This window comes from Chiloscyllium punctatum, chromosome 10, assembly GCF_047496795.1.
Source record: "Chiloscyllium punctatum isolate Juve2018m chromosome 10, sChiPun1.3, whole genome shotgun sequence".
Taxonomy (NCBI): domain Eukaryota; kingdom Metazoa; phylum Chordata; class Chondrichthyes; order Orectolobiformes; family Hemiscylliidae; genus Chiloscyllium; species Chiloscyllium punctatum.
In genome coordinates, this window is record NC_092748.1 from 116,533,696 (window position 1) to 116,553,220 (window position 19,525).

At 50.6% G+C, this 19,525-nt stretch overlaps 1 protein-coding gene across 1 annotated transcript in view; it reads left to right on the forward strand.

Moving 5' to 3' along the window:
- spega (striated muscle enriched protein kinase a) overlaps positions 1-19,525 on the forward strand; it is a 354,671-nt gene that overhangs the window by 149,702 nt on the left and 185,444 nt on the right. The window contains exons 6-7 of the mRNA XM_072580011.1: positions 632-2,073; positions 6,489-6,632. Coding sequence (XP_072436112.1) covers positions 632-2,073; positions 6,489-6,632 — 1,586 coding nt within the window. The remainder of the gene's footprint in view (positions 1-631; positions 2,074-6,488; positions 6,633-19,525) is intronic.

Consider the following 19,525-nt stretch of genomic DNA (forward strand, 5'->3'; position numbering starts at 1 on the left):
ACACAGAGTGACTGATTCACATAGATAAAAGTCTCTGACTTATTAAAAAGGAACAGGTGAGGGAAGGTAAATTGATTCTCTTCAAGGCTGGACAGACTTTTTAATGCAAAGCAAAAACAGCCCTTCCAAAGGCTTCTGATACAAACATTCTCACCCACAAGCTGTTAAGTTGTCCAGGAGCCAATCACACGGCTGTTGGCAGGCTGTGGTCACCATTTCCCAGACCAATCAGTGACTTGTTACCAGCAGAATCTCCAATCATATACCTGCCCCGGCTCCAGTTCATCCGCAAACCTGGCAAAGCCCCCCTCCCCCCTCCACTGCCTACACCAATAGCTGTGTAAACAGCACTTGCAAAGAGCTTTCAGAAAGTGCAGCAATCCTTTAATAACCCTCAGCTTTGGAAACAGTCCTCCACCATTTCTGTTCAGAATCGAAACATATTAAATGAAAAAAAGTGATTGATCACTGTGTTCCAGCATTTTAGGCCCTGGATTACATACAGCTCAATCCTGGAAACAGATAGAATGTGGGAACAAGGAGCAGCTCATTGTTGATGAGGACTTTGAAACCCCCCTCCCCGTTTCCTCCAAGTGGCATTTTGGTGAAATTTGTTTCTTTCCTCCTGCAGGGACCTCTGTGAGAACACGTCGGGTAGGAGCTCGCTGGATCACCCCATGGAGCCCAGCCTCAGGTGGGACGCCATGGCCCAGAACCAAGGAGCTTCCAGAGCCTCCGGCCTACCACCAATGGCCCTGAAAACCAGGCCGGCCAGCCCCAAAGCCTCACGGATGAACCTGGGCCAGCCCACAACACCGCTGACCCCTCGCCGGAAGCTCAGCACGCCAATGGAGTACCGCGACACCGTGCCGGCTGAGTTCCAGGACAAGGCCCAGAAACCCCACAAGGTGGCAGGGGGAGGGGACAGCCCTCCCCCGGTGGTGAGGAGGGCCAGCTCGGGCGACGCTTCTTCTCCCGCTCATTCCCGGTCCGGATCCCGGGCCTCAGACAGGATGAGGTACCTGGAGACGTTCCCAGAGCGGCGGCGGAGCTTCGAGTTGGCGGACGGACAGCCGTGGCCCGGATTCAGGAAGTGGCGTTCCTTCGACCACACGGAGCAGCGGGAGGGCAGGCTGCGGCCTTCCCTGTCCGAGCTGCTGGACGGCGAAGGGCGGGGGGGCCCGAGGCCGGAGGGTGGGGCAGGGGCCGAGCTGAAACGCTCGCTCTTCCGGCAGAAAGCGGCTTCCTTCGACGAGCGCGGCCGCTATGCCACGAGGGCCCGCGACGTTGAGCTGAAGATCTCGGAGGAGCTGAGCAGGATTAAGAAGACGGCCATGAGCTCAACAGTGAGCAGGCCCGTGCTGCGGTCCCCAGTGCTGGAGCGTGCCGTCAACCGCGAGCTATCATCACGGAAAGCCGCCAGGGCGGTGACCCCCCCGGCAGAGGCACCGCGGAGCCTAGAGGGGTCATGGTTGGACAGCCCACGTAAACCCCTGCAGCGAAGCCTAGCCACATTTAGCGGTGAGCCAGAGGATCTGGAGTCAGACAAGGCCAGAGCGTGGGTGTCTGCCGTCAACTACCCAGACCAGGCTGAGGCAGGAGCAACAAACCTGGCAACCGTCAGCCAGCACGCCCAATCCCGGCCTCCCGGTGGCCCCCAGCCTGTCTTGGAAACTGTCCTGAAGGTGAGGTCCACCTCCGAAGGCCGGGCCCCAGTTATCGCCCCCGATCTGCCCTCGCTCTCCAGGCAGGATGTCAAACCCTCGCCGCCCCTTCAAAAGGAGAGCCCCGACTGGCTCAGGAGTAGGCCGGAGAGCCTGAGCCTTGGTGGCAGAGCGGAGCTGGGAGACAGTGCTCCGAGATTAGGCCTGGCCCCCCTCAGCCCGGCCTGTACCGCCCCCACCACAGCCCCCAGTAATGTGGCCGACACGGGAGTGAAGAGCATCAGGCCTGAGGACATGGAGGCAAGCTCCGCGGATTTGAAAGACACCACCACCCAGGCTCGGGATAAATCTGGCCGGAAAACTCCCAGAGGGAAATCCAGGAAATCTCGTCCCACTTCACCGGAGTTGGGTAAGGAGAGCAGACAAAGAGTTGAACTGAAGCGTTGCTGTCCAATCTGAACAGTGTGATATCATGGCTGTCACACAGACCATGGAGAATACAAGGTGAAAGTGTGGACTGCAGATAGACTCAGAGAATCATAGAGATGTACAGCAAGGAAACAGACCCTTCAGCCCAACCCGTCCATGCCGACCAGATATCCAAACTCAATTTAGTCCCACCTGCCAGCACCCGGCCCATATCCCTCCAAACCCTTCCTATTCATATATCCATCCAAATGCCTCTTAAATGTTGCAGTTGTACCAGCCTCCACCACTTCCTTTGGCAGCTCATTCCATACACGTACCACCCTCTGTGTGAAAAAGTTGCCCCATAGGTCTCTTTTATATCTGTCCCCTCTCACCCTAAACCTATGCCCTCTAGTTCTGGACTCCCCCACCCAGGGGAAAGAGTTTGTCTATTTATCCTGTCCATGCCCCTTATAATTTTATAAACCTCTATAAGGTCACCCCTCAGCCTCCGACGCTCCAGGGAAAACAGCCCCAGCCTGTTCAGCCTCTCCCTATAGCTCAAATCCTCCAACCCTGGCAACATCCTTGTAAGTCTTTTCTGAACCCTTTCAAGTTTCACAACATCTTTCCGATAGGAAGGAGACCAGAATTGCACGCAATATTCCAACAGTGGCCTAACCAATGTCCTGTACAGCTGCAACATGAACTCCCAACTCCTGTACTCAATACTCTGACCAATAAAGGAAAGCATACCAAACGCCTTCTTCACTATCCTATCTACCTGTGACTCCACTTTCAAGGAGCTATGAACCTGCACTCCAAGGTCTCTTTGTTCAGCAACACTCCCTAGGACCTTACCATTAAGTGTATAAGTCCTGCTAAGATTTGCTTTCCCAAATGCAGCACCTCGCATTTATCTGAATTAAACTCCATCTGCCACTTCTCAGCCCATTGGCCCTTCTGGTCCAGATCCTGTTGTAATCTGAGGTAACCCTCTTCGCTGTCCACTACACCTCCAATTTTGGTGTCATCTGCAAACTTACTAACTGTACTTCTTATGCTCACATCCAAATCATTTATGTAAATGACAAAAAGTAGAGGACCCAGCACCGATCCTTGTGGCACTCCACTGGTCACAGGCCTCCAGTCTGAAAAACAACCCTCCACCACCACCCTCTGTCTTCTACCTTTGAGCCAGTTCTGTATCCAAATGGCTAGTTCTCCCTGTATTCCATGAGATCTAACCTTGCTAACCAGTCTCCCATGGGGAACCTTGTTGAACGCCTTACTGAAGTCCATATAGATCACATCTACTGCTCTGCCCTCATCAATCCTCTTTGTTACTTCTTCAAAAAACTCAATCAAGTTTGTGAGACATGATGTCCCATGCACAAAGCCATGTTGACTATCCCTAATCAGTCCTTGCCTTTCCAAATACATGTACGTACTGTCCGTCACGATTCCTTCCAACAACTTGCTCACCACCGAGTTCAGACTCACCGTTCTATAGTTCCCTGGCTTGTCTTTACTGCCCTTCTTAAACAGTGGCACCACATTTGCCAACCTCCAGTCTTCCGTCACCTCACCTATGACTATCGATGATACAAATATCTCAGTAAGAGGCCCAGCAATCACTTTCCTAGCTTCCCACAGAGATGCTGGAAATCAGAGTCTAGATTAGAAAAGCCCAGCAGGTCAGGCAGCATCTGAGGAGCAGGAAAAATTGACGTCTTGGGCAAAAGCCCTTCATCAGAGTTGGACAGGGGTAAATATACAGGAGATCCACAGGGAGACAGGGGGTAAATATACAGGAGATGGACAGGGAGACAGGGGGTAAATATACAGGAGCTGGACAGGGAGACAGGGGGTAAATATACAGGAGATGGACAGGGAGACAGGGGTAAATATCCTGTATATTTACCCTATGTCCCTGTCCATCTCCTGTATATTTACCCCCTGTCTCCCTGTCCATCTCCTGTATATTTACCCCATCTCCCTGTCCATCTCCTGTATATTTACCCTGTCTCCCTGTCTGGGGGTAAATATACAGGAGATGGACAGGGAGACAGGGGGTAAATATACAGGAGATGGACCGGGAGATGGGGGAAAATATACAGGAGATGGACAGGGAGATGGGGGAAAATATACAGGAGATGGACAGGGAGACAGGGGTAAACATCCTGTATATCTACCCCATCTCCCTGTCCATCTCCTGTATATTTTCCCCCATCTCCCTGTCCATCTCCTGTATATTTACCCCATGTCCCTGTCCATCTCCTGTATATTTACCCCCAGACAGGGAGACGGGGTAAATATACAGGAGATGGACAGGGAGACGGGGGGTAAATATACAGGAGCTGGACAGGGAGACGGGGTAAATATGCAGGAGATGGACAGGGAGACGGGGTAAATATGCAGGAGATGGACAGGGAGACAGGGGTAAATATACAGGAGATGGATAGGGAGACAGGGGTAAATATGCAGGAGATGGACAGGGAGACAGGGGTAAATACACAGGAGATGGACAGGGAGACAGGGGTAAATATACAGGAGATGGACAGGGAGACGGGGTAAATATGCAGGAGATGGACAGGGAGACGGGGTAAATACACAGGAGATGGACAGGAAGACAGGGGTAAATATACAGGAGATGGACAGGGAGACAGGGGTAAATACACAGGAGATGGACAGGGAGACAGGGGTAAATACACAGGAGATGGACAGGGAGACAGGGGTAAATATACAGGAGATGGACAGGGAGACAGGGGTAAATACACAGGAGATGGACAGGGAGACAGGGGTAAATACACAGGAGATGGACAGGGAGACAGGGGTAAATACGCAGGAGATGGACAGGGAGACAGGGGTAAATATGCAGGAGATGGACAGGGAGACAGGGGTAAATACACAGGAGATGGACAGGGAGACAGGGGTAAATATACAGGAGATGGACAGGGAGACAGGGGTAAATATGCAGGAGATGGACAGGGAGACAGGGGTAAATATACAGGAGATGGACAGGGAGACAGGGGGTAAATATACAGGAGATGGACAGGGAGACAGGGGGTAAATATACAGGAGCTGGACAGGGAGACAGGGGTAAATATGCAGGAGATGGACAGAGAGACAGGGGTAAATACACAGGAGATGGACAGGGAGACAGGGGTAAATATACAGGAGATGGACAGGGAGACAGGGGTAAATACACAGGAGATGGACAGGGAGACAGGGGTAAATATGCAGGAGATGGACAGGGAGACAGGGGTAAATACACAGGAGATGGACAGGGAGACAGGGGTAAATATGCAGGAGATGGACAGGGAGACAGGGGTAAATATACAGGAGATGGACAGGGAGACGGGGTAAATATGCAGGAGATGGACAGGGAGACGGGGTAAATACACAGGAGATGGACAGGGAGACAGGGGTAAATATACAGGAGATGGACAGGGAGACAGGGGTAAATACACAGGAGATGGACAGGGAGACGGGGTAAATACACAGGAGATGGACAGGGAGACAGGGGTAAATATGCAGGAGATGGACAGGGAGACAGGGGTAAATACACAGGAGATGGACAGGGAGACAGGGGTAAATATACAGGAGATGGACAGGGAGACAGGGGTAAATATACAGGAGATGGACAGGGAGATGGGGTAAATATACAGGAGATGGACAGGGGACAGTGGGTAAATACACAGGAGATGGACAGGGAGATGGGGGTTAAATATACAGGAGATGGACATGGGGACAGTGGGTAAATATACAGGCGATCCACAGGGAGACTGGGGTAAATATACAAGAAATTGACAGTTTACCCAAAGGGATGGTTATCAGTTGGATCATAAGACTATAATCGCTGGGAGCAGAAGTAAGCCATTCAGCCCATCAAATCTACTCTGTCATTCAATGAGATTATGCCTCAACTGTATTTTCCTGCCTTTTCCCCATATCCCTTGATTCCCTTTCTAATTAAACATCTGTCTGTCTCAGCCTTGAATATACTTTGTGGCCCAGCCCTGAATGCCCTGTGTGGTAAGGAATTCCACAGATTCACTCCCGTCTGAGAGAAGAAATTCCTCCCCAGCCCTGTCTGAAATGTGTAAAGTTGCCCATGAGGAGGGTCAGGGGCTAAGTTGGGGACTGAGTGCTGCTGACTCTGAGAGAAGCCAATGGAGGGAAGCAGACAAGCTGACAATGGCTGTCACGAGGGGGAAGGGAGGGTGGTGACGAAGTCTGTTGAGGAAGACAATTCACAATATTCACAGCTAGCTGCTTGCTTTGTCTCAATTCCATTTTGACATTCAGTGCTTCAGAGATCTACAGGACAACTGCTTTTGTGGAATCATTCCCTACAGTCCCAACCTTACAATGGTCTGAATGAACAAAATGTGGCCTCTTTGTGTTTGGCAGAATCCTCGGATGATTCCTATGTTTCGGCCGGTGAAGATCCGTTAGAGCCGCCAGTATTTGAGATTAGCATCGCCGACTCTGTGGTCACTGTGGGGGCATCAGTCCTTCTGAAATGTATCATCACTGGAACACCTATGCCTCAAGGTAGGACATTGCACTGGTCATGTGACACTCGCCTAAAGAAAGACACTGCATTGGCATATACACAGCACCTTTCTTTTCCTTAGCACCTCCCAAAAAAAATTGCATGTTTCATTGCTCCCATCAGAATGCTAATATGTCGGTGCGGGCAACGATGAGGAAGGCAATTGGGATGTAATCATTTCTTAGAGACTATATGGAGCAGAACAGGAAGGTAACCTTGCCGCAGCTGTGTTCACCTAATCCGAAGCAGATGGTGAAACCCCAAACAGGACACTATCCTGTCACAACCCAACGTTCCCTGCCTCTTAACTACAACCCCAGTGAGGGGTGACCTTATAGTTTTATAAAATCAGGAGGGGACATGGATACGGTGAATAGCCAAGGTCTTTTCCCCTGGGTAGTAGAGTCCAAAACTAGATGGCATAGGTTTAAGGTGAGATGGAAAAGATTTAAAAGGGATCTAAGGGACAACTTTTTCACTCAGAGGGTGGTGTGTGTATGAATGAGAGGAAGTGGTGGAGGCTGGTACAATTACAGCATTTAAAAGGCATCTGGATGATGCATGAGTAGGAAAGGTTTGGAGGGATATGGGCCAAATGCTGGCAAATAGGACAAGGTCAGTTTAGGAAACAGGGTTGGCATGGACGAGTTGGGCTGAAGGGTCTGCTTCCGCCCTGTATGACCCTATGGTATTTTGAAAACTCACAATGAATTAATAAGTAAATGATATAAAAATTGATGGATTAGAGCACCTTAAATGTGGTCTGTAACTGGAACATTCTGTAGACTGAGACAAAATCAATCCAGGAGGCCATTCAGTCCATTGTGCTTGTACTGGTTCTATCCCCCAGCACCAATCTTCTGCCTTTACCCCAGCTCCCTGCTCATCATTTCTATCCAATTAACCATCCAATGTCCCTCTTGAAAGTCTCAATTGAGCCTGCCTCTACCACATTTCCAGGTAATGCATTCCCATGTATCTGCTGCCCTTGTCCTTCTAGATGGAAGTAGTCGTGGGTTTGGAAGGTGCTGTCTGAGGATCTTTGGTGAGTTTCTGCAGTGCACATTGTAGATAGTACACACTAGTAAACCTATGCCCTTTAGTTCTTTCCATATGAACTCATGAACAACATGGCCTAAAGCTAGGGCAACATGGTGGCTCAATAGTTAGCACTACTACCTCACAGTGCCCGGGGCCTGGGTTCGATTCCACCGTCACCGGCAGGGCAGTGTGATCACCGTCACTGCCAGGGCAGTGTGATCACCGTCACTGGCAGGATAGTGTTATCACCGTCAGCGGAAGGCCAGTGTGATCACCGTCACCGGCAGGGTAGTGTGATCACCGTCACCGGCAGGGTAGTGTTATCACCGTCACCGGCAGGGCAGTGTGATCACCGTCACCGGCAGCGTAGTGTTATCACCGTCACCATCAGGGCAGTGTTATCACTGTCACCAGCAGGGTAGTGTGATCACCGTCACCGCCAAGGGGAATGTGATCACCGTCACCGCCAGGGCAGTGTTATCACCGTCACCGGCAGGGTACTGTGATCACCATCACCGCCAGGGCAGTGTGATTGCCGTCACCGGCAGGGCAGTGTTATCACCGTCACCGGCAGGGCAGTGTGATCACCGTCACCGACAGGGCAGTGTTATCACCGTCACCGGCAGGGCAGTGTGATCACTGTCATCGGCAGGGTAGTGTTATCACCGTCACCGGCAGGGTAGTGTGATCACCGTCACAGGCAGGGCAGTGTTATCACCGTCACCGACAGGGCAGTGTTATCACCGTCACCGGCAGGGCAGTGTGATCACCGTCACTGGCAGGGCCGTGTGATCACCGTCATCGGCAGGGTAGTGTTATCACCGTCACAGGCAGGGTAGTGTGATCACCGTCATCGGCAGGGCAGTGTGATCACCGTCACCGGCAGGGTAGTGTGATCACCGTCATCGGCAGGGTAGTGTTATCACCGTCACCGGCAGGGTAGTGTGATCACCGTCACAGGCAGGGTAGTGTGATCACCGTCATCGGCAGGGCAGTGTGATCACCGTCATCGGCAGGGTAGTGTTATCACCGTCACCGGCAGGGTAGTGTGATCACCGTCACCGGCAGGGTAGTGTGATCATTGTCACCGGCAGGGTAGTGTTATCACCGTCACCGGCAGGGTAGTGTGATCACCGTCACCGGCAGGGTAGTGTTATCACCGTCACCGGCAGGGTAGTGTGATCACCGTCACCGGCAGGGTAGTGTGATCACCGTCATCGGCAGGGTAGTGTTATCACCGTCACCGGCAGGGTAGTGTGATCACCGTCACAGGCAGGGTAGTGTGATCACCGTCATCGGCAGGGCAGTGTGATCACCGTCATCGGCAGGGTAGTGTGATCACCGTCACCGGCAGGGTAGTGTGATCATTGTCACCGGCAGGGTAGTGTTATCACCGTCACCGGCAGGGTAGTGTGATCATTGTCACCGGCAGGGTAGTGTTATCACCGTCACCGGCAGGGTAGTGTTATCACCGTCACCGGCAGGGTAGTGTTATCACCGTCACCAACAGGGCAGTGTGATCACCGTCACAGGCAGGGTAGTGTTATCACCGTCACCATCAGGGCAGTGTGATCACCGTCACCAACAGGGCAGTGTGATCACCGTCACTGGCAGGGCAGTGTTATCACCGTCACCGGCAGGGCAGTGTTATCACCGTCACCGGCAGGGCAGTGTGATCACCGTCACCGGCAGGGTAGTGTGATCACCGTCACAGGCAGGGTAGTGTGATCACCGTCATCGGCAGGGTAGTGTGATCACCGTCACCGGCAGGGTAGTGTGATCACCGTCACTGGCAGGGCAGTGTGTTCACCGTCACCGGCAGGGCAGTGTGATCACCGTCATCGGCAGGGTAGTGTTATCACCGTCACCGGCAGGGTAGTGTGATCACCGTCACAGGCAGGGTAGTGTGATCACCGTCATCGGCAGGGCAGTGTGATCACCGTCATCGGCAGGGCAGTGTGATCACTGTCATCGGCAGGGTAGTGTTATCACCGTCACCGGCAGGGTAGTGTGATCATTGTCACCGGCAGGGTAGTGTTATCACCGTCACCGGCAGGGTAGTGTGATCATTGTCACCGGCAGGGTAGTGTTATCACTGTCACCGGCAGGGTAGTGTTATCACCGTCACCGGCAGGGTAGTGTTATCACCGTCACCAACAGGGCAGTGTGATCACCGTCACAGGCAGGGTAGTGTTATCACCGTCACCATCAGGGCAGTGTGATCACCGTCACCGGCAGGGTAGTGTGATCACCGTCACCAACAGGGCAGTGTGATCACCGTCACAGGCAGGGTAGTGTTATCACCGTCACCATCAGGGCAGTGTGATCACCGTCACCAACAGGGCAGTGTGATCACCGTCACAGGCAGGGTAGTGTTATCACCGTCACCAACAGGGCAGTGTGATCACCGTCACCGGCAGGGTAGTGTGATCACCGTCACCAACAGGGCAGTGTGATCACCGTCACAGGCAGGGTAGTGTTATCACCGTCACCAACAGGGCAGTGTGATCACCGTCACCAATAGGGCAGTGTGATCACCGTCACTGGCAGGGTAGTGTTATCACCGTCACCAACAGGGCAGTGTGATCACCGTCACAGGCAGGGTAGTGTTATCACCGTCACCAACAGGGCAGTGTTATCACTGTCACAGGCAGGGTAGTGTTATCACCGTCACCGATAGGGCAGTGTTATCACCGTCACCAACAGGGCAGTGTTATCACCGTCACCGCCAGGGCAGTGTGATCACCATCACCGACAGGGCAGTGTTATCACTGTCACAGGCAGGGTAGTGTTATCACCGTCACCAACAGGGCAGTGTGATCACCGTCACTGGCAGGGTAGTGTTATCACCGTCACAGGCAGGGTAGTGTTATCACCGTCACAGGCAGGGTAGTGTTATCACTGTCACAGGCAGGGTAGTGTTATCACCGTCACCGATAGGGCAGTGTGATCAGCGTCACCAATTTGCAGTAACCTTTAGATCACTGATTGAGTTTGTTAAGAAGGCAGCAGTACTTTTGACATGACTCCTTAGTTAAATCAGCAAAGCCCAGAAAGATGGAACCCAGAACAGCTGAGAACCCTTCACTGATCATAAGGCCATTCCATCGAGGGGATAGTCTTTGGAGTTTGACCGGCCCACACGGCTGCTCTCCCATTAGAGAGGGAGCTGAGTGGTGGTGGTTTAACCTGCTCCTCACTGTGGGCATGGAGAGAGGTTGAGAAGGACGGTCCTTCATGGTCACCTCAGGAGGTGTGGGAATTGAACCCACACTGTTGGCATTGCATGGCTGTACAAACCGGTCATCCAGCCAACTGAACTCCAAGTGCACTACAGAGGGAGCGCAGTACTGATGGAGTGCTGCATGAAGGGAGTGCAAGATTGAGGGAGTGCAGTACTGAGGGAGTGCAGTGTTGAGGGAGTGCTGCATTGAAGGAGTATACTACTGAGGGAGTGCTGCATTGTGGGAGTGCTGCATTGAGGGAGTGCATTACAGAGGAGTGCAATTTTGAGGGAATGTAGTAATGGGGAAGTGTTGCATTGAGGGAGTGCAATGTAGAGGGAGTGATGCATTGAGAGAATGCACTATCAAGGGAGTACAGTATTAAGGGAGTGCAAGAAACGTCCTCGAGAACGTCCCTCGAGCAGTATGTCAACAGTCCGATGAGGGAAGGGGCCATATTGGACCTGGTACTGGGGAACGAGCCAGGACAGGTGGTAGAAGTTGTGGTAGGGGATTTCTTTGGGAACAGTGACCACAATTCTGTAAGTTTTACAATACTCATAGATAAAAATGAGAGTGGTCCTAAGGGAAGAGTACTAAACTGGGCCAAGGCCAATTAAATCAAAATTAGGAAGGAGCTGGGAAATGAGGATTGGACACACCTATTTAAAGGGAAGTCCACATTTGAGATGTGGAAGGCTTTCAAAGATCGGTTAAAGATAGTGCAGGATAGGCATGTCCCGTTGAGAGCAAGGGATAAGAAGGGCAAGATTCATGAACCGTGGATGAGAGGTGAAATTTTACGACTAGCCAAGAGGAAAAGGGAAGCGTACATAAGGTCTAGGCAGCTAAGAACAGAATGGGCCCTGGAGGATATTGGGAGAGTAGGACCAAGTCTTAAACAAGGAATAAAACGGGCTAAAAGGGGTCATGAAATAGAATCCCAAGGCCTTTTATTCTTACATAAGAAGCAAGCGGGTAACTAGAGAAATGATTGGTCCACTAAAAGATAATGAAGGAAGGCTGTGTGTCGAACCTGAGAGAATGGGTGAGATTCTGAATGATTACATTGCATCAGTGTTCACTGAGGAGAGGACCATGATGAATGTTGAGATTAGGGATAGAAGTTTGATTAGTCTGGATCACGTTGACATAAGTAGGGAAGATGTGTTGGGTGGGCTAGAGGTTATTAAGGTGGACAATTCCCGTGGACCGGATGGGATCTATCCCAGGTTGGTGAGGGAGGCGAGAGAGGAAATAGCTGGGGCCCTGACAGATATCTTTGTGGCATCCTTAAATACAGATGAGGTGCTGGAGGGTTGCTCATGTTGTCCCCCTGTACAAGAAGGGTTGTAGGGATATTCCGGCTAACTACGGACCAGTGAGCATGATGTCGGTGGTGGGAAAATTGCTGGAGAAGGTACTGAGGGATAAAATCTATTTATATTTAGAAAAGAATGGGCTTATCAGTGATAGGCAACATAGTTTTGTGCGGGGGAAATCGTGCTTTACCAACTTGATAGAGTTCTTTGAGGAAGTGACCAAGTTGATAGATGAAGGAAGGGCTGTTAATGTCATATACATGGACTTTAGTAAGGTGTTTGATAAGGTTCCTCATGGTAGACTAATGGAGAAAGTGAAGTCACATGGTGTGCAGGGTGTTCTAGCTAGGTGGGTAAAGAACTGGTGGAGCAACAGGAGACAGAGAGTAGTAGTTGAAGGGAGTTTCTCGAAATGGAGAAAGGTGACCAGTGGTGTTCCACAGGGGTCAGTGTTGGGGCCACTGTTGTTTGTAATATACATAAATGATCTGGAAGAGGGCACTGTTGGTATGATCAGCAAGTTTGCAGATAACACGAAGATTGGTGGAGTAGCAGAAAGCATAAGGGACTGTCAGAGAATACAGGAGGATATAGATAGACTGGAGAGTTGGGTGGAAAAGTGGCAGATGGAGTTCAGTCCAGACAAATGTGAGGTGATGCATTTTGGGAAGTCTAATTCTGGAGCGAATTATACAGTAAACAGAAGAGCCTTGGGAAAAGTTGATGAGCAGAGAGATAAGACAATAGACAATAGATGCAGGAGTAGGCCATTCAGCCCTTCGAGCCTGCACCGCCATTCAATATGATCATGGCTGATCTTTCCCAATCAGTATCCTGTTCCAGCCTTATCTCCATAACCCTTGACTCCACTATCTTTAAGAGCTCTATCCAATTCTTTCTTAAATGAATCCAGAGACTGGGCCTCCACTGCCCTCTGGGGCAGAGCATTCCACACAGCCACCACTCTCTGGGTGAAGTAGTTTCTCCTCATCTCTGTCCTAAATGGTCTACCCCGTATTTTTAAGTTGTGTCCTCTGGTTCGGCACTCACCCATCAGCGGAAATATGTTTCCTCCTGCCAGAGTGTCCAATCCTTTCATAATCTTATATGTCTCAATCAGATCCCCTCTCAGTCTTCTAAACTCAAGGGTATACAAGCCCAGTCGCTTCAGTCTTTCCGTGTAAGGCAATCCTGCCATTCCAGGAATTGACCTCGTGAACCTACGCTGCACTCCCTCAATAGCCAGAATGTCTTTCCTCAAATTTGGAGACCAGAACTGTACATAGTACTCCAGGTGTGGTCTCACCAGGGCCCTGTACAGCTGCAGAAGCACCTCTTTGCTTCTATACTCAATTCCTCTTGTTATGAAGATCTGGGAGTTCAGGTTGATTGTACCCTGAAGGTGGCTGTACAGATGGATAGAGTGGTCAAAAGGCATATGGTATGCATGCCTTCATTGGACGGGGTATTGCATATAAGAGCTGGCAGGTCATATTAAAATTGTACATAACATTGGTTCAGCCACATTTAGAATACTGTGTACAGTTCTGGTCGCTACATTACCAAAGGGATGTTGGAGAGGGTGCTGAGAAGATTTACGAGGATGTTGCCTGGTATGGAAGGTGCTAGCTATGAAGAGAGGTTGAGTAGGTTAGGTTTAGGTTTGTTTTCATTAGAAAAAGGAGATTGAGGGGGGGGACTTGATTGAGGTTTACAAAATCATGAAGGGTATAGACAGGGTGGATAGAGACAAGCTTTTTCCCAGGGTGAAGGATTCATAACACGAGGTCAAGCTTTTAAGGTGAGAGGTGGAAAGTTTAAGGGGGATACACGCGGTAAGTACTTCACACAGAGGGTAGTAGGTGCCTGGAATGCGTTCCCAGCAGAGGTGGTAGGGGCAGGCATGGTAGATTAATTTAAGGTGAGTCTGGACAGATGCTTGAGTAGGTGGGGAGCAGATGGATACAGATGCTTAGGAATTGGGTGACAGGTTTAGCCAGTGGATTTGGATCGGCTCAGGCTTGGAGAGCCGAAGGGCCTGTTTCTGGGCTGTAAATTTTCTTTGTTCTTTGTTCTTGTTCTGCAGTATTGAGGGACGACAGTATTGAGAGAGTGCACTAATGAGGGAGTGCTGCATTGAGGGAGAGCTACTTAGAAGGAGTGAAGTATTAAGGGAGTGCTGCATTGAGGGAGTGCTGCATTGAGGGAGTGCAGTATTGAGGGAGTGCATTATTGAGGGAGCACAATATTAAGGGAGTGCTGCATTGAGGCAGTGCAGTATTGAGGGAGTGCAGTATTAAGGGAGCGCAGTACTAAGGGAGTGCTGCATTGAGGGAGTGCTGCATTGAGGGAGTGCATTATTGAGGGAGAGTTGCATTGAGGGAGTGGAGGTAGCGAGTTTTAACAAGATTTGTAGCTCAGGTTGAGGTTCTGGATGTAAGTTGCTCGCTGAGCTGGAAGGTTCGTTTTCAGACGTTTCGTCACCATGCATGCTACAATGAGGGAGTGCAGTATTGAGGGAGTGCACTAGTGAGGGACTGAAGTAACTGGGGAGTGCAGTATTGAGGGACTGCTGCATTGAGTGAGTGCTGCATTTAGGGAGTGCAGTATTGAGTGTATGCTGCATTGAGGGAGTGCTGCACTGAGGGAATATGGCATTGAGGGAGTGCAGTATTGAGTGTATGCTGCATTGAGGGAGTGCTGCACTGAGGGAATATGGCATTGAGGGAGTGCAGTATTGAGTGTATGCTGCATTGAGGGATTATGGCATTGAGGGAGTGCAGTATTGAGGGAGTGCTACATTGAGGGAGTACTGTATTGAGGGAATGCTGCATTGTGGCAGTGCTGCGTTGAGGGACAGCAGTGTTGAGGGAGTGCAGTATTTTGAGAATGATGCAATGAATGAATGCATTATTGAGGGAGTCCTGCATTGAGGGGATGCAGTACTGAGAGAGTGCTGTATTGAGGGAGCGCTACATTGACTGAGTACCCTACTGAGGGACTGCTGTATTGAGGGAGTGCAGTATTGAGGGACTGCAGTATTGAGGGAGTGCAGTATTGAGTGCGTGCTGTATTGAGGGAGCGCTGCATTGAGGGAGTGCTGGGTTGAGAGAGTGAAGTATCGAGGGAGTGCAGTAGTGAGGGAGTACTACATTGATGGAGTGCTGCATTGAGGGCATGCAGTATTGAGGGAGTGCTGTACTGAAGGAGTGCAATATTGAGGGAGCTCATTATTGTGGAGCGTTGCATTGAGGGAGTGCAGAATTGAGGGAGTACTGCATTAAGGAAGTGCTGCATTGAGGGAGTGCTGCATTAAGGTAGTGCAGCAGTATGGGAATGCAGTACTGATGGAGTGCACTATTCAGGGAATGCAGTACTGTGGGAGTGCTACAATGAGGAAGTACATAATTGAGGGAGTGCTGCATTGAGGGAGTACACTATTGAGGGAGTGCTGCAATGAGGGAGAATACTATTGAGGGAATGCTGCACTGAGGGAGTGCTACATAGATGAAGTGTTGCATTAAGTGAGTACAATGTTGGGCAAGTGCAGTGTTGAGTGTTGGGCGGCACGGTGGTACAGTGGTTAGCACTGTTGCCTCACAGCGCCAGAGACCTGGGTTCAATTCCCGCCTCAGGCGACTGACTGTGTGGAGTTTGCACGTTCTCCCCGTGTCTGCGTGGGTTTCCTCCGGGTGCTCCGGTTTCCTCCCACAGTCCAAAGATGTGCAGGTCAGGTGCATTGGCCATGCTAAATTGCCCGTAGTGTTAGGTAAGGGGTAGATGTAGGGGTATGGGTGGGTTGCGCTTCGGCGGTCGGTGTGGACTTGTTGGGCCGAAGGGCCTGTTTCCACACTGTAAGTAATCTAATCTAATCTATTCAAAATTGCAGGAGTGCCGCACTGACAGAGTGTTGCAATGAGGGAGTGCAGTATTGTGGTAGTGCGACATTGAGGGAGTAAACTATTGAGGGAGTACAGTATTGATGGAGTTCAGTATTGAGTGAGTGCTGCAATGAAGGAGCGCAGTATTGAGGGAGTGCAGTGCTGGGAGAGTCCTGCATTGAAGGACTGCAGTACTGAGGGTGTGCAGTATAGAGGAGGTGCCGGGTTGAGTGAGAGCAGCATTGAGGGAATGCAATATTGTGCATTGATGGAGTGCAATATTCAGGGAGTGCAGCATTGAATGGTGCAGTATTGAGTGGGTGCTGTATTGAGGGAGTGCAGTATTGAGGGAGTGCAGCATTGAATGGTGCTTCATTGAGGGAGTGCTGCATTGAGGGAATACAGTATTGAGGGAGTGCAGCACTGAGGGAGTGCAGTATTGAGAGAGGACAATATTACCGGAGTGCTGCACTGAGGGAATGCAGTATTGAGGGAGTGCACTATTGAGGGAGTGCAATATTCAGGGAGTGTAGGATTGAGGAAGTGCTGCATTGAGGGAGTACACTATTAAGGGGCTGCAGCATTGACGGAGTGCAGGATTGTGCGAGTGCTACATTGAGGGGGTGAAGTACTGAGAGAGTGCAGTATTGATGGAGTGCAATGTTGAGGGAGTGTAGTATTGAGGGGCTGCAGTACTGAGACAGTGCAGTATGGGGGACTACAGTATTGGGGGAGTACAGTATTGAGGGAGTGCAGTATTGGGAGAGTGCGGTATTGAGTGAGTTCTGCATTGAGGGAATACACTATTGAGTGTGTGCTGCTTTGAGGGAGTGAAGTATTGCGAGAGTGCAGTATTAAGGGAGTGCAGTATTGAGTGTGTGCTGCATTGAGGGAGTGCAGTATTGATGCACTGAGGAAATGCAATATTGAGGGAAAACTACATTGAGGGAGTGCAGTATCGTGGGAGTGCAGTATTGAGGGTGTGTTGCATTGAGGGACTGCTGCATTGAGGGATTGCAGTATTGAGGGAGTGGTGTATTGAGTGCGTGCTGCATTGAGGGAGGCTGCATTGAGGGAGTGCAATATTCAGGGAGTGCAGTATTGAGGGAGTACACTATTGAGGGAGTGCAGTATTGAGGGGCTGCAGTATTGACGGAGTGCAGGATTGTGGGAGTGCTGCACTGAGGGAGTGCAGTATTAAGGGAGTGCAGTATTGAGGGAGTGCTGCACTGAGGGAGTGCAGTATTGAGGGAGTGCAGTATTGAGGGAGTGCTGCACTGAGGGAGTATTGTATTGTGGGAGTGCAGTATTGAGGGAGTGCAATGTTGAGGGAGTGCTGCTTTGAGGGAGTGCAATATTGAGGGAGTGATACACTGAGGAAATGCAATATTGAGGGAGTACACTATTGAGGGAGTGCAGTATTGAGGGGCTGCAGTATTGACGGAGTGCAGGATTGTGGGAGTGCTACATTGAGGGGGTGAAGTACTGAGAGTGCAGTATTGACTGAGTGCAGTATTGAGTCAGTACAGTATTGAGGGAGTGCTGCATTGAGGGAATACCGTATTGAGGGAGTGCAGTATTGAGTACATGCTGCTTTGAGGGAGTGTTGCACTAAGGGAGTGCTGCATTGAGGGAATACAGTATTGAGGGAGTGCAGTATTGAGTACGTGCAGCATTGAGGGAGTGTTGCACTAAGGGAGTGCAGCATTGAGGGAGTGCAGTATTGAGTACATGCTGCATTGAGGGAGTGTTGCACTAAGGGAGTGCTGCATTGAGGGAATACAGTATTGAGGGAGTGCAGTATTGAGTACGTGCAGCATTGAGGGAGTGTTGCACTAAGGGAGTGCAGCATTGAGGGAGTGCAGTATTGAGTACATGCTGCATTGAGGGGTGCAGTACTGAAGGAATGCTGCATTAAGGGAGTGCTGCATTGAGGGAGTGCTGTATTGAGGGAGTGTTGCACTGAGGGAGTGCTGCACTGAGGGAGTGCTGCATTGAGGGACTGTTGCATTGAGGGAGTGTTGCACTAAGGGAGTGCTGCATTGAGGGAATACAGTATTGAGGGAGTGCAGTATTGAGTGCGTGCAGCATTGAGGGAGTGTTGCACTAAGGGAGTGCTGCATTGAGGGAGTGCAGTATTGAGTACGTGCTGCACTGAGGGGTGCAATACTGAAGGAATGCTGCATTAAGGGAGTGCAGTATTGAGTGAGTGCTATATTGAGGGAATGCTGTATTGAGTATGTGCTGCATAAAGGGAGTGTTGCACCGAGGGAGTGCAGTATTGAGCGCGTGCTGCATTGAGGGAGTGCTGCATTGAGGGAGTGTTGCACTGAGGGAGTGCTGCACTGAGGGAGTGCAGTATTGAGGGAGTGTTGCATTGAGGGAGTGCTGCACTGAGGGAGTGCAGTATTGAGCGCGTGCTGCATTGAGGGAGTGCTGCATTGAGGGACTGTTGCATTGAGGGAGTGTTGCACTAAGGGAGTGCTGCATTGAGGGAATACAGTATTGAGGGAGTGCAGTATTGAGTGCGTGCAGCATTGAGGGAGTGTTGCACTAAGGGAGTGCTGCATTGAGGGAGTGCAGTATTGAGTACGTGCTGCACTGAGGGGTGCAATACTGAAGGAATGCTGCATTAAGGGAGTGCAGTATTGACTGAATGCAGTATTGAGTGAGTGCTGTATTGAGGGAATGCTGTATTGAGTATGTATTGCATAAAGGGAGTGTTGCACTGAGGGAGTGCAGTATTGAGCGCGTGCTGCATTGAGGGAATGCTGCACTGAGGGAGGGCTGCACTGAGGGAGTGCTGTATTGAGGGAGTACAGTATTGAGGGAGTACAGTATTGAGGGAGTGCAGTATTGAGGGAGTGCAGTATTGAGGGAGTGCTGCATTGAGGGAGTGCTGTATTGAGGGAGTGTTGCACTGAGGGAGGGCTGCACTGAGGGAGTGCTGTATTGAGGGAGTGCTGTATTGAGGGAGTACAGTATTGAGGGAGTACAGTATTGAGGGAGTGCAGTATTGAGGGAGTGCAGTATTGAGTGCGTGCTGCATTGAGGGAGTGCTGTATTGAGGGAGTGCTGCATTGAGGGAATACAGTATTGAGGGAGTGCAGTATTGATTATGTGCTGCATTGAGGGAGTGCAGTATTGAGGGAATACAGTATTGCATGCGTGCTGCATTGAGGGAGTTCTGTATTGAGGGAGCGCTGCATTGAGAAAGTGCTGTATTTAAGGAGTGCTGCATTGAGAGAGTGCAGTATTGAGGGAGTGCAGCATTGAGAGAGTGCAGTACTGAGGGATTTCTGCAGTGAGGGATTGCAGTATTGAGGGAGTGCAGTACTGAGGGAGGTCTGTATTGAGGGATTGCAGTATTGAGGGAGTTCTGTATTGAGGGAGTGCTGCATTGACGGATTGCAAATTGAGCGAG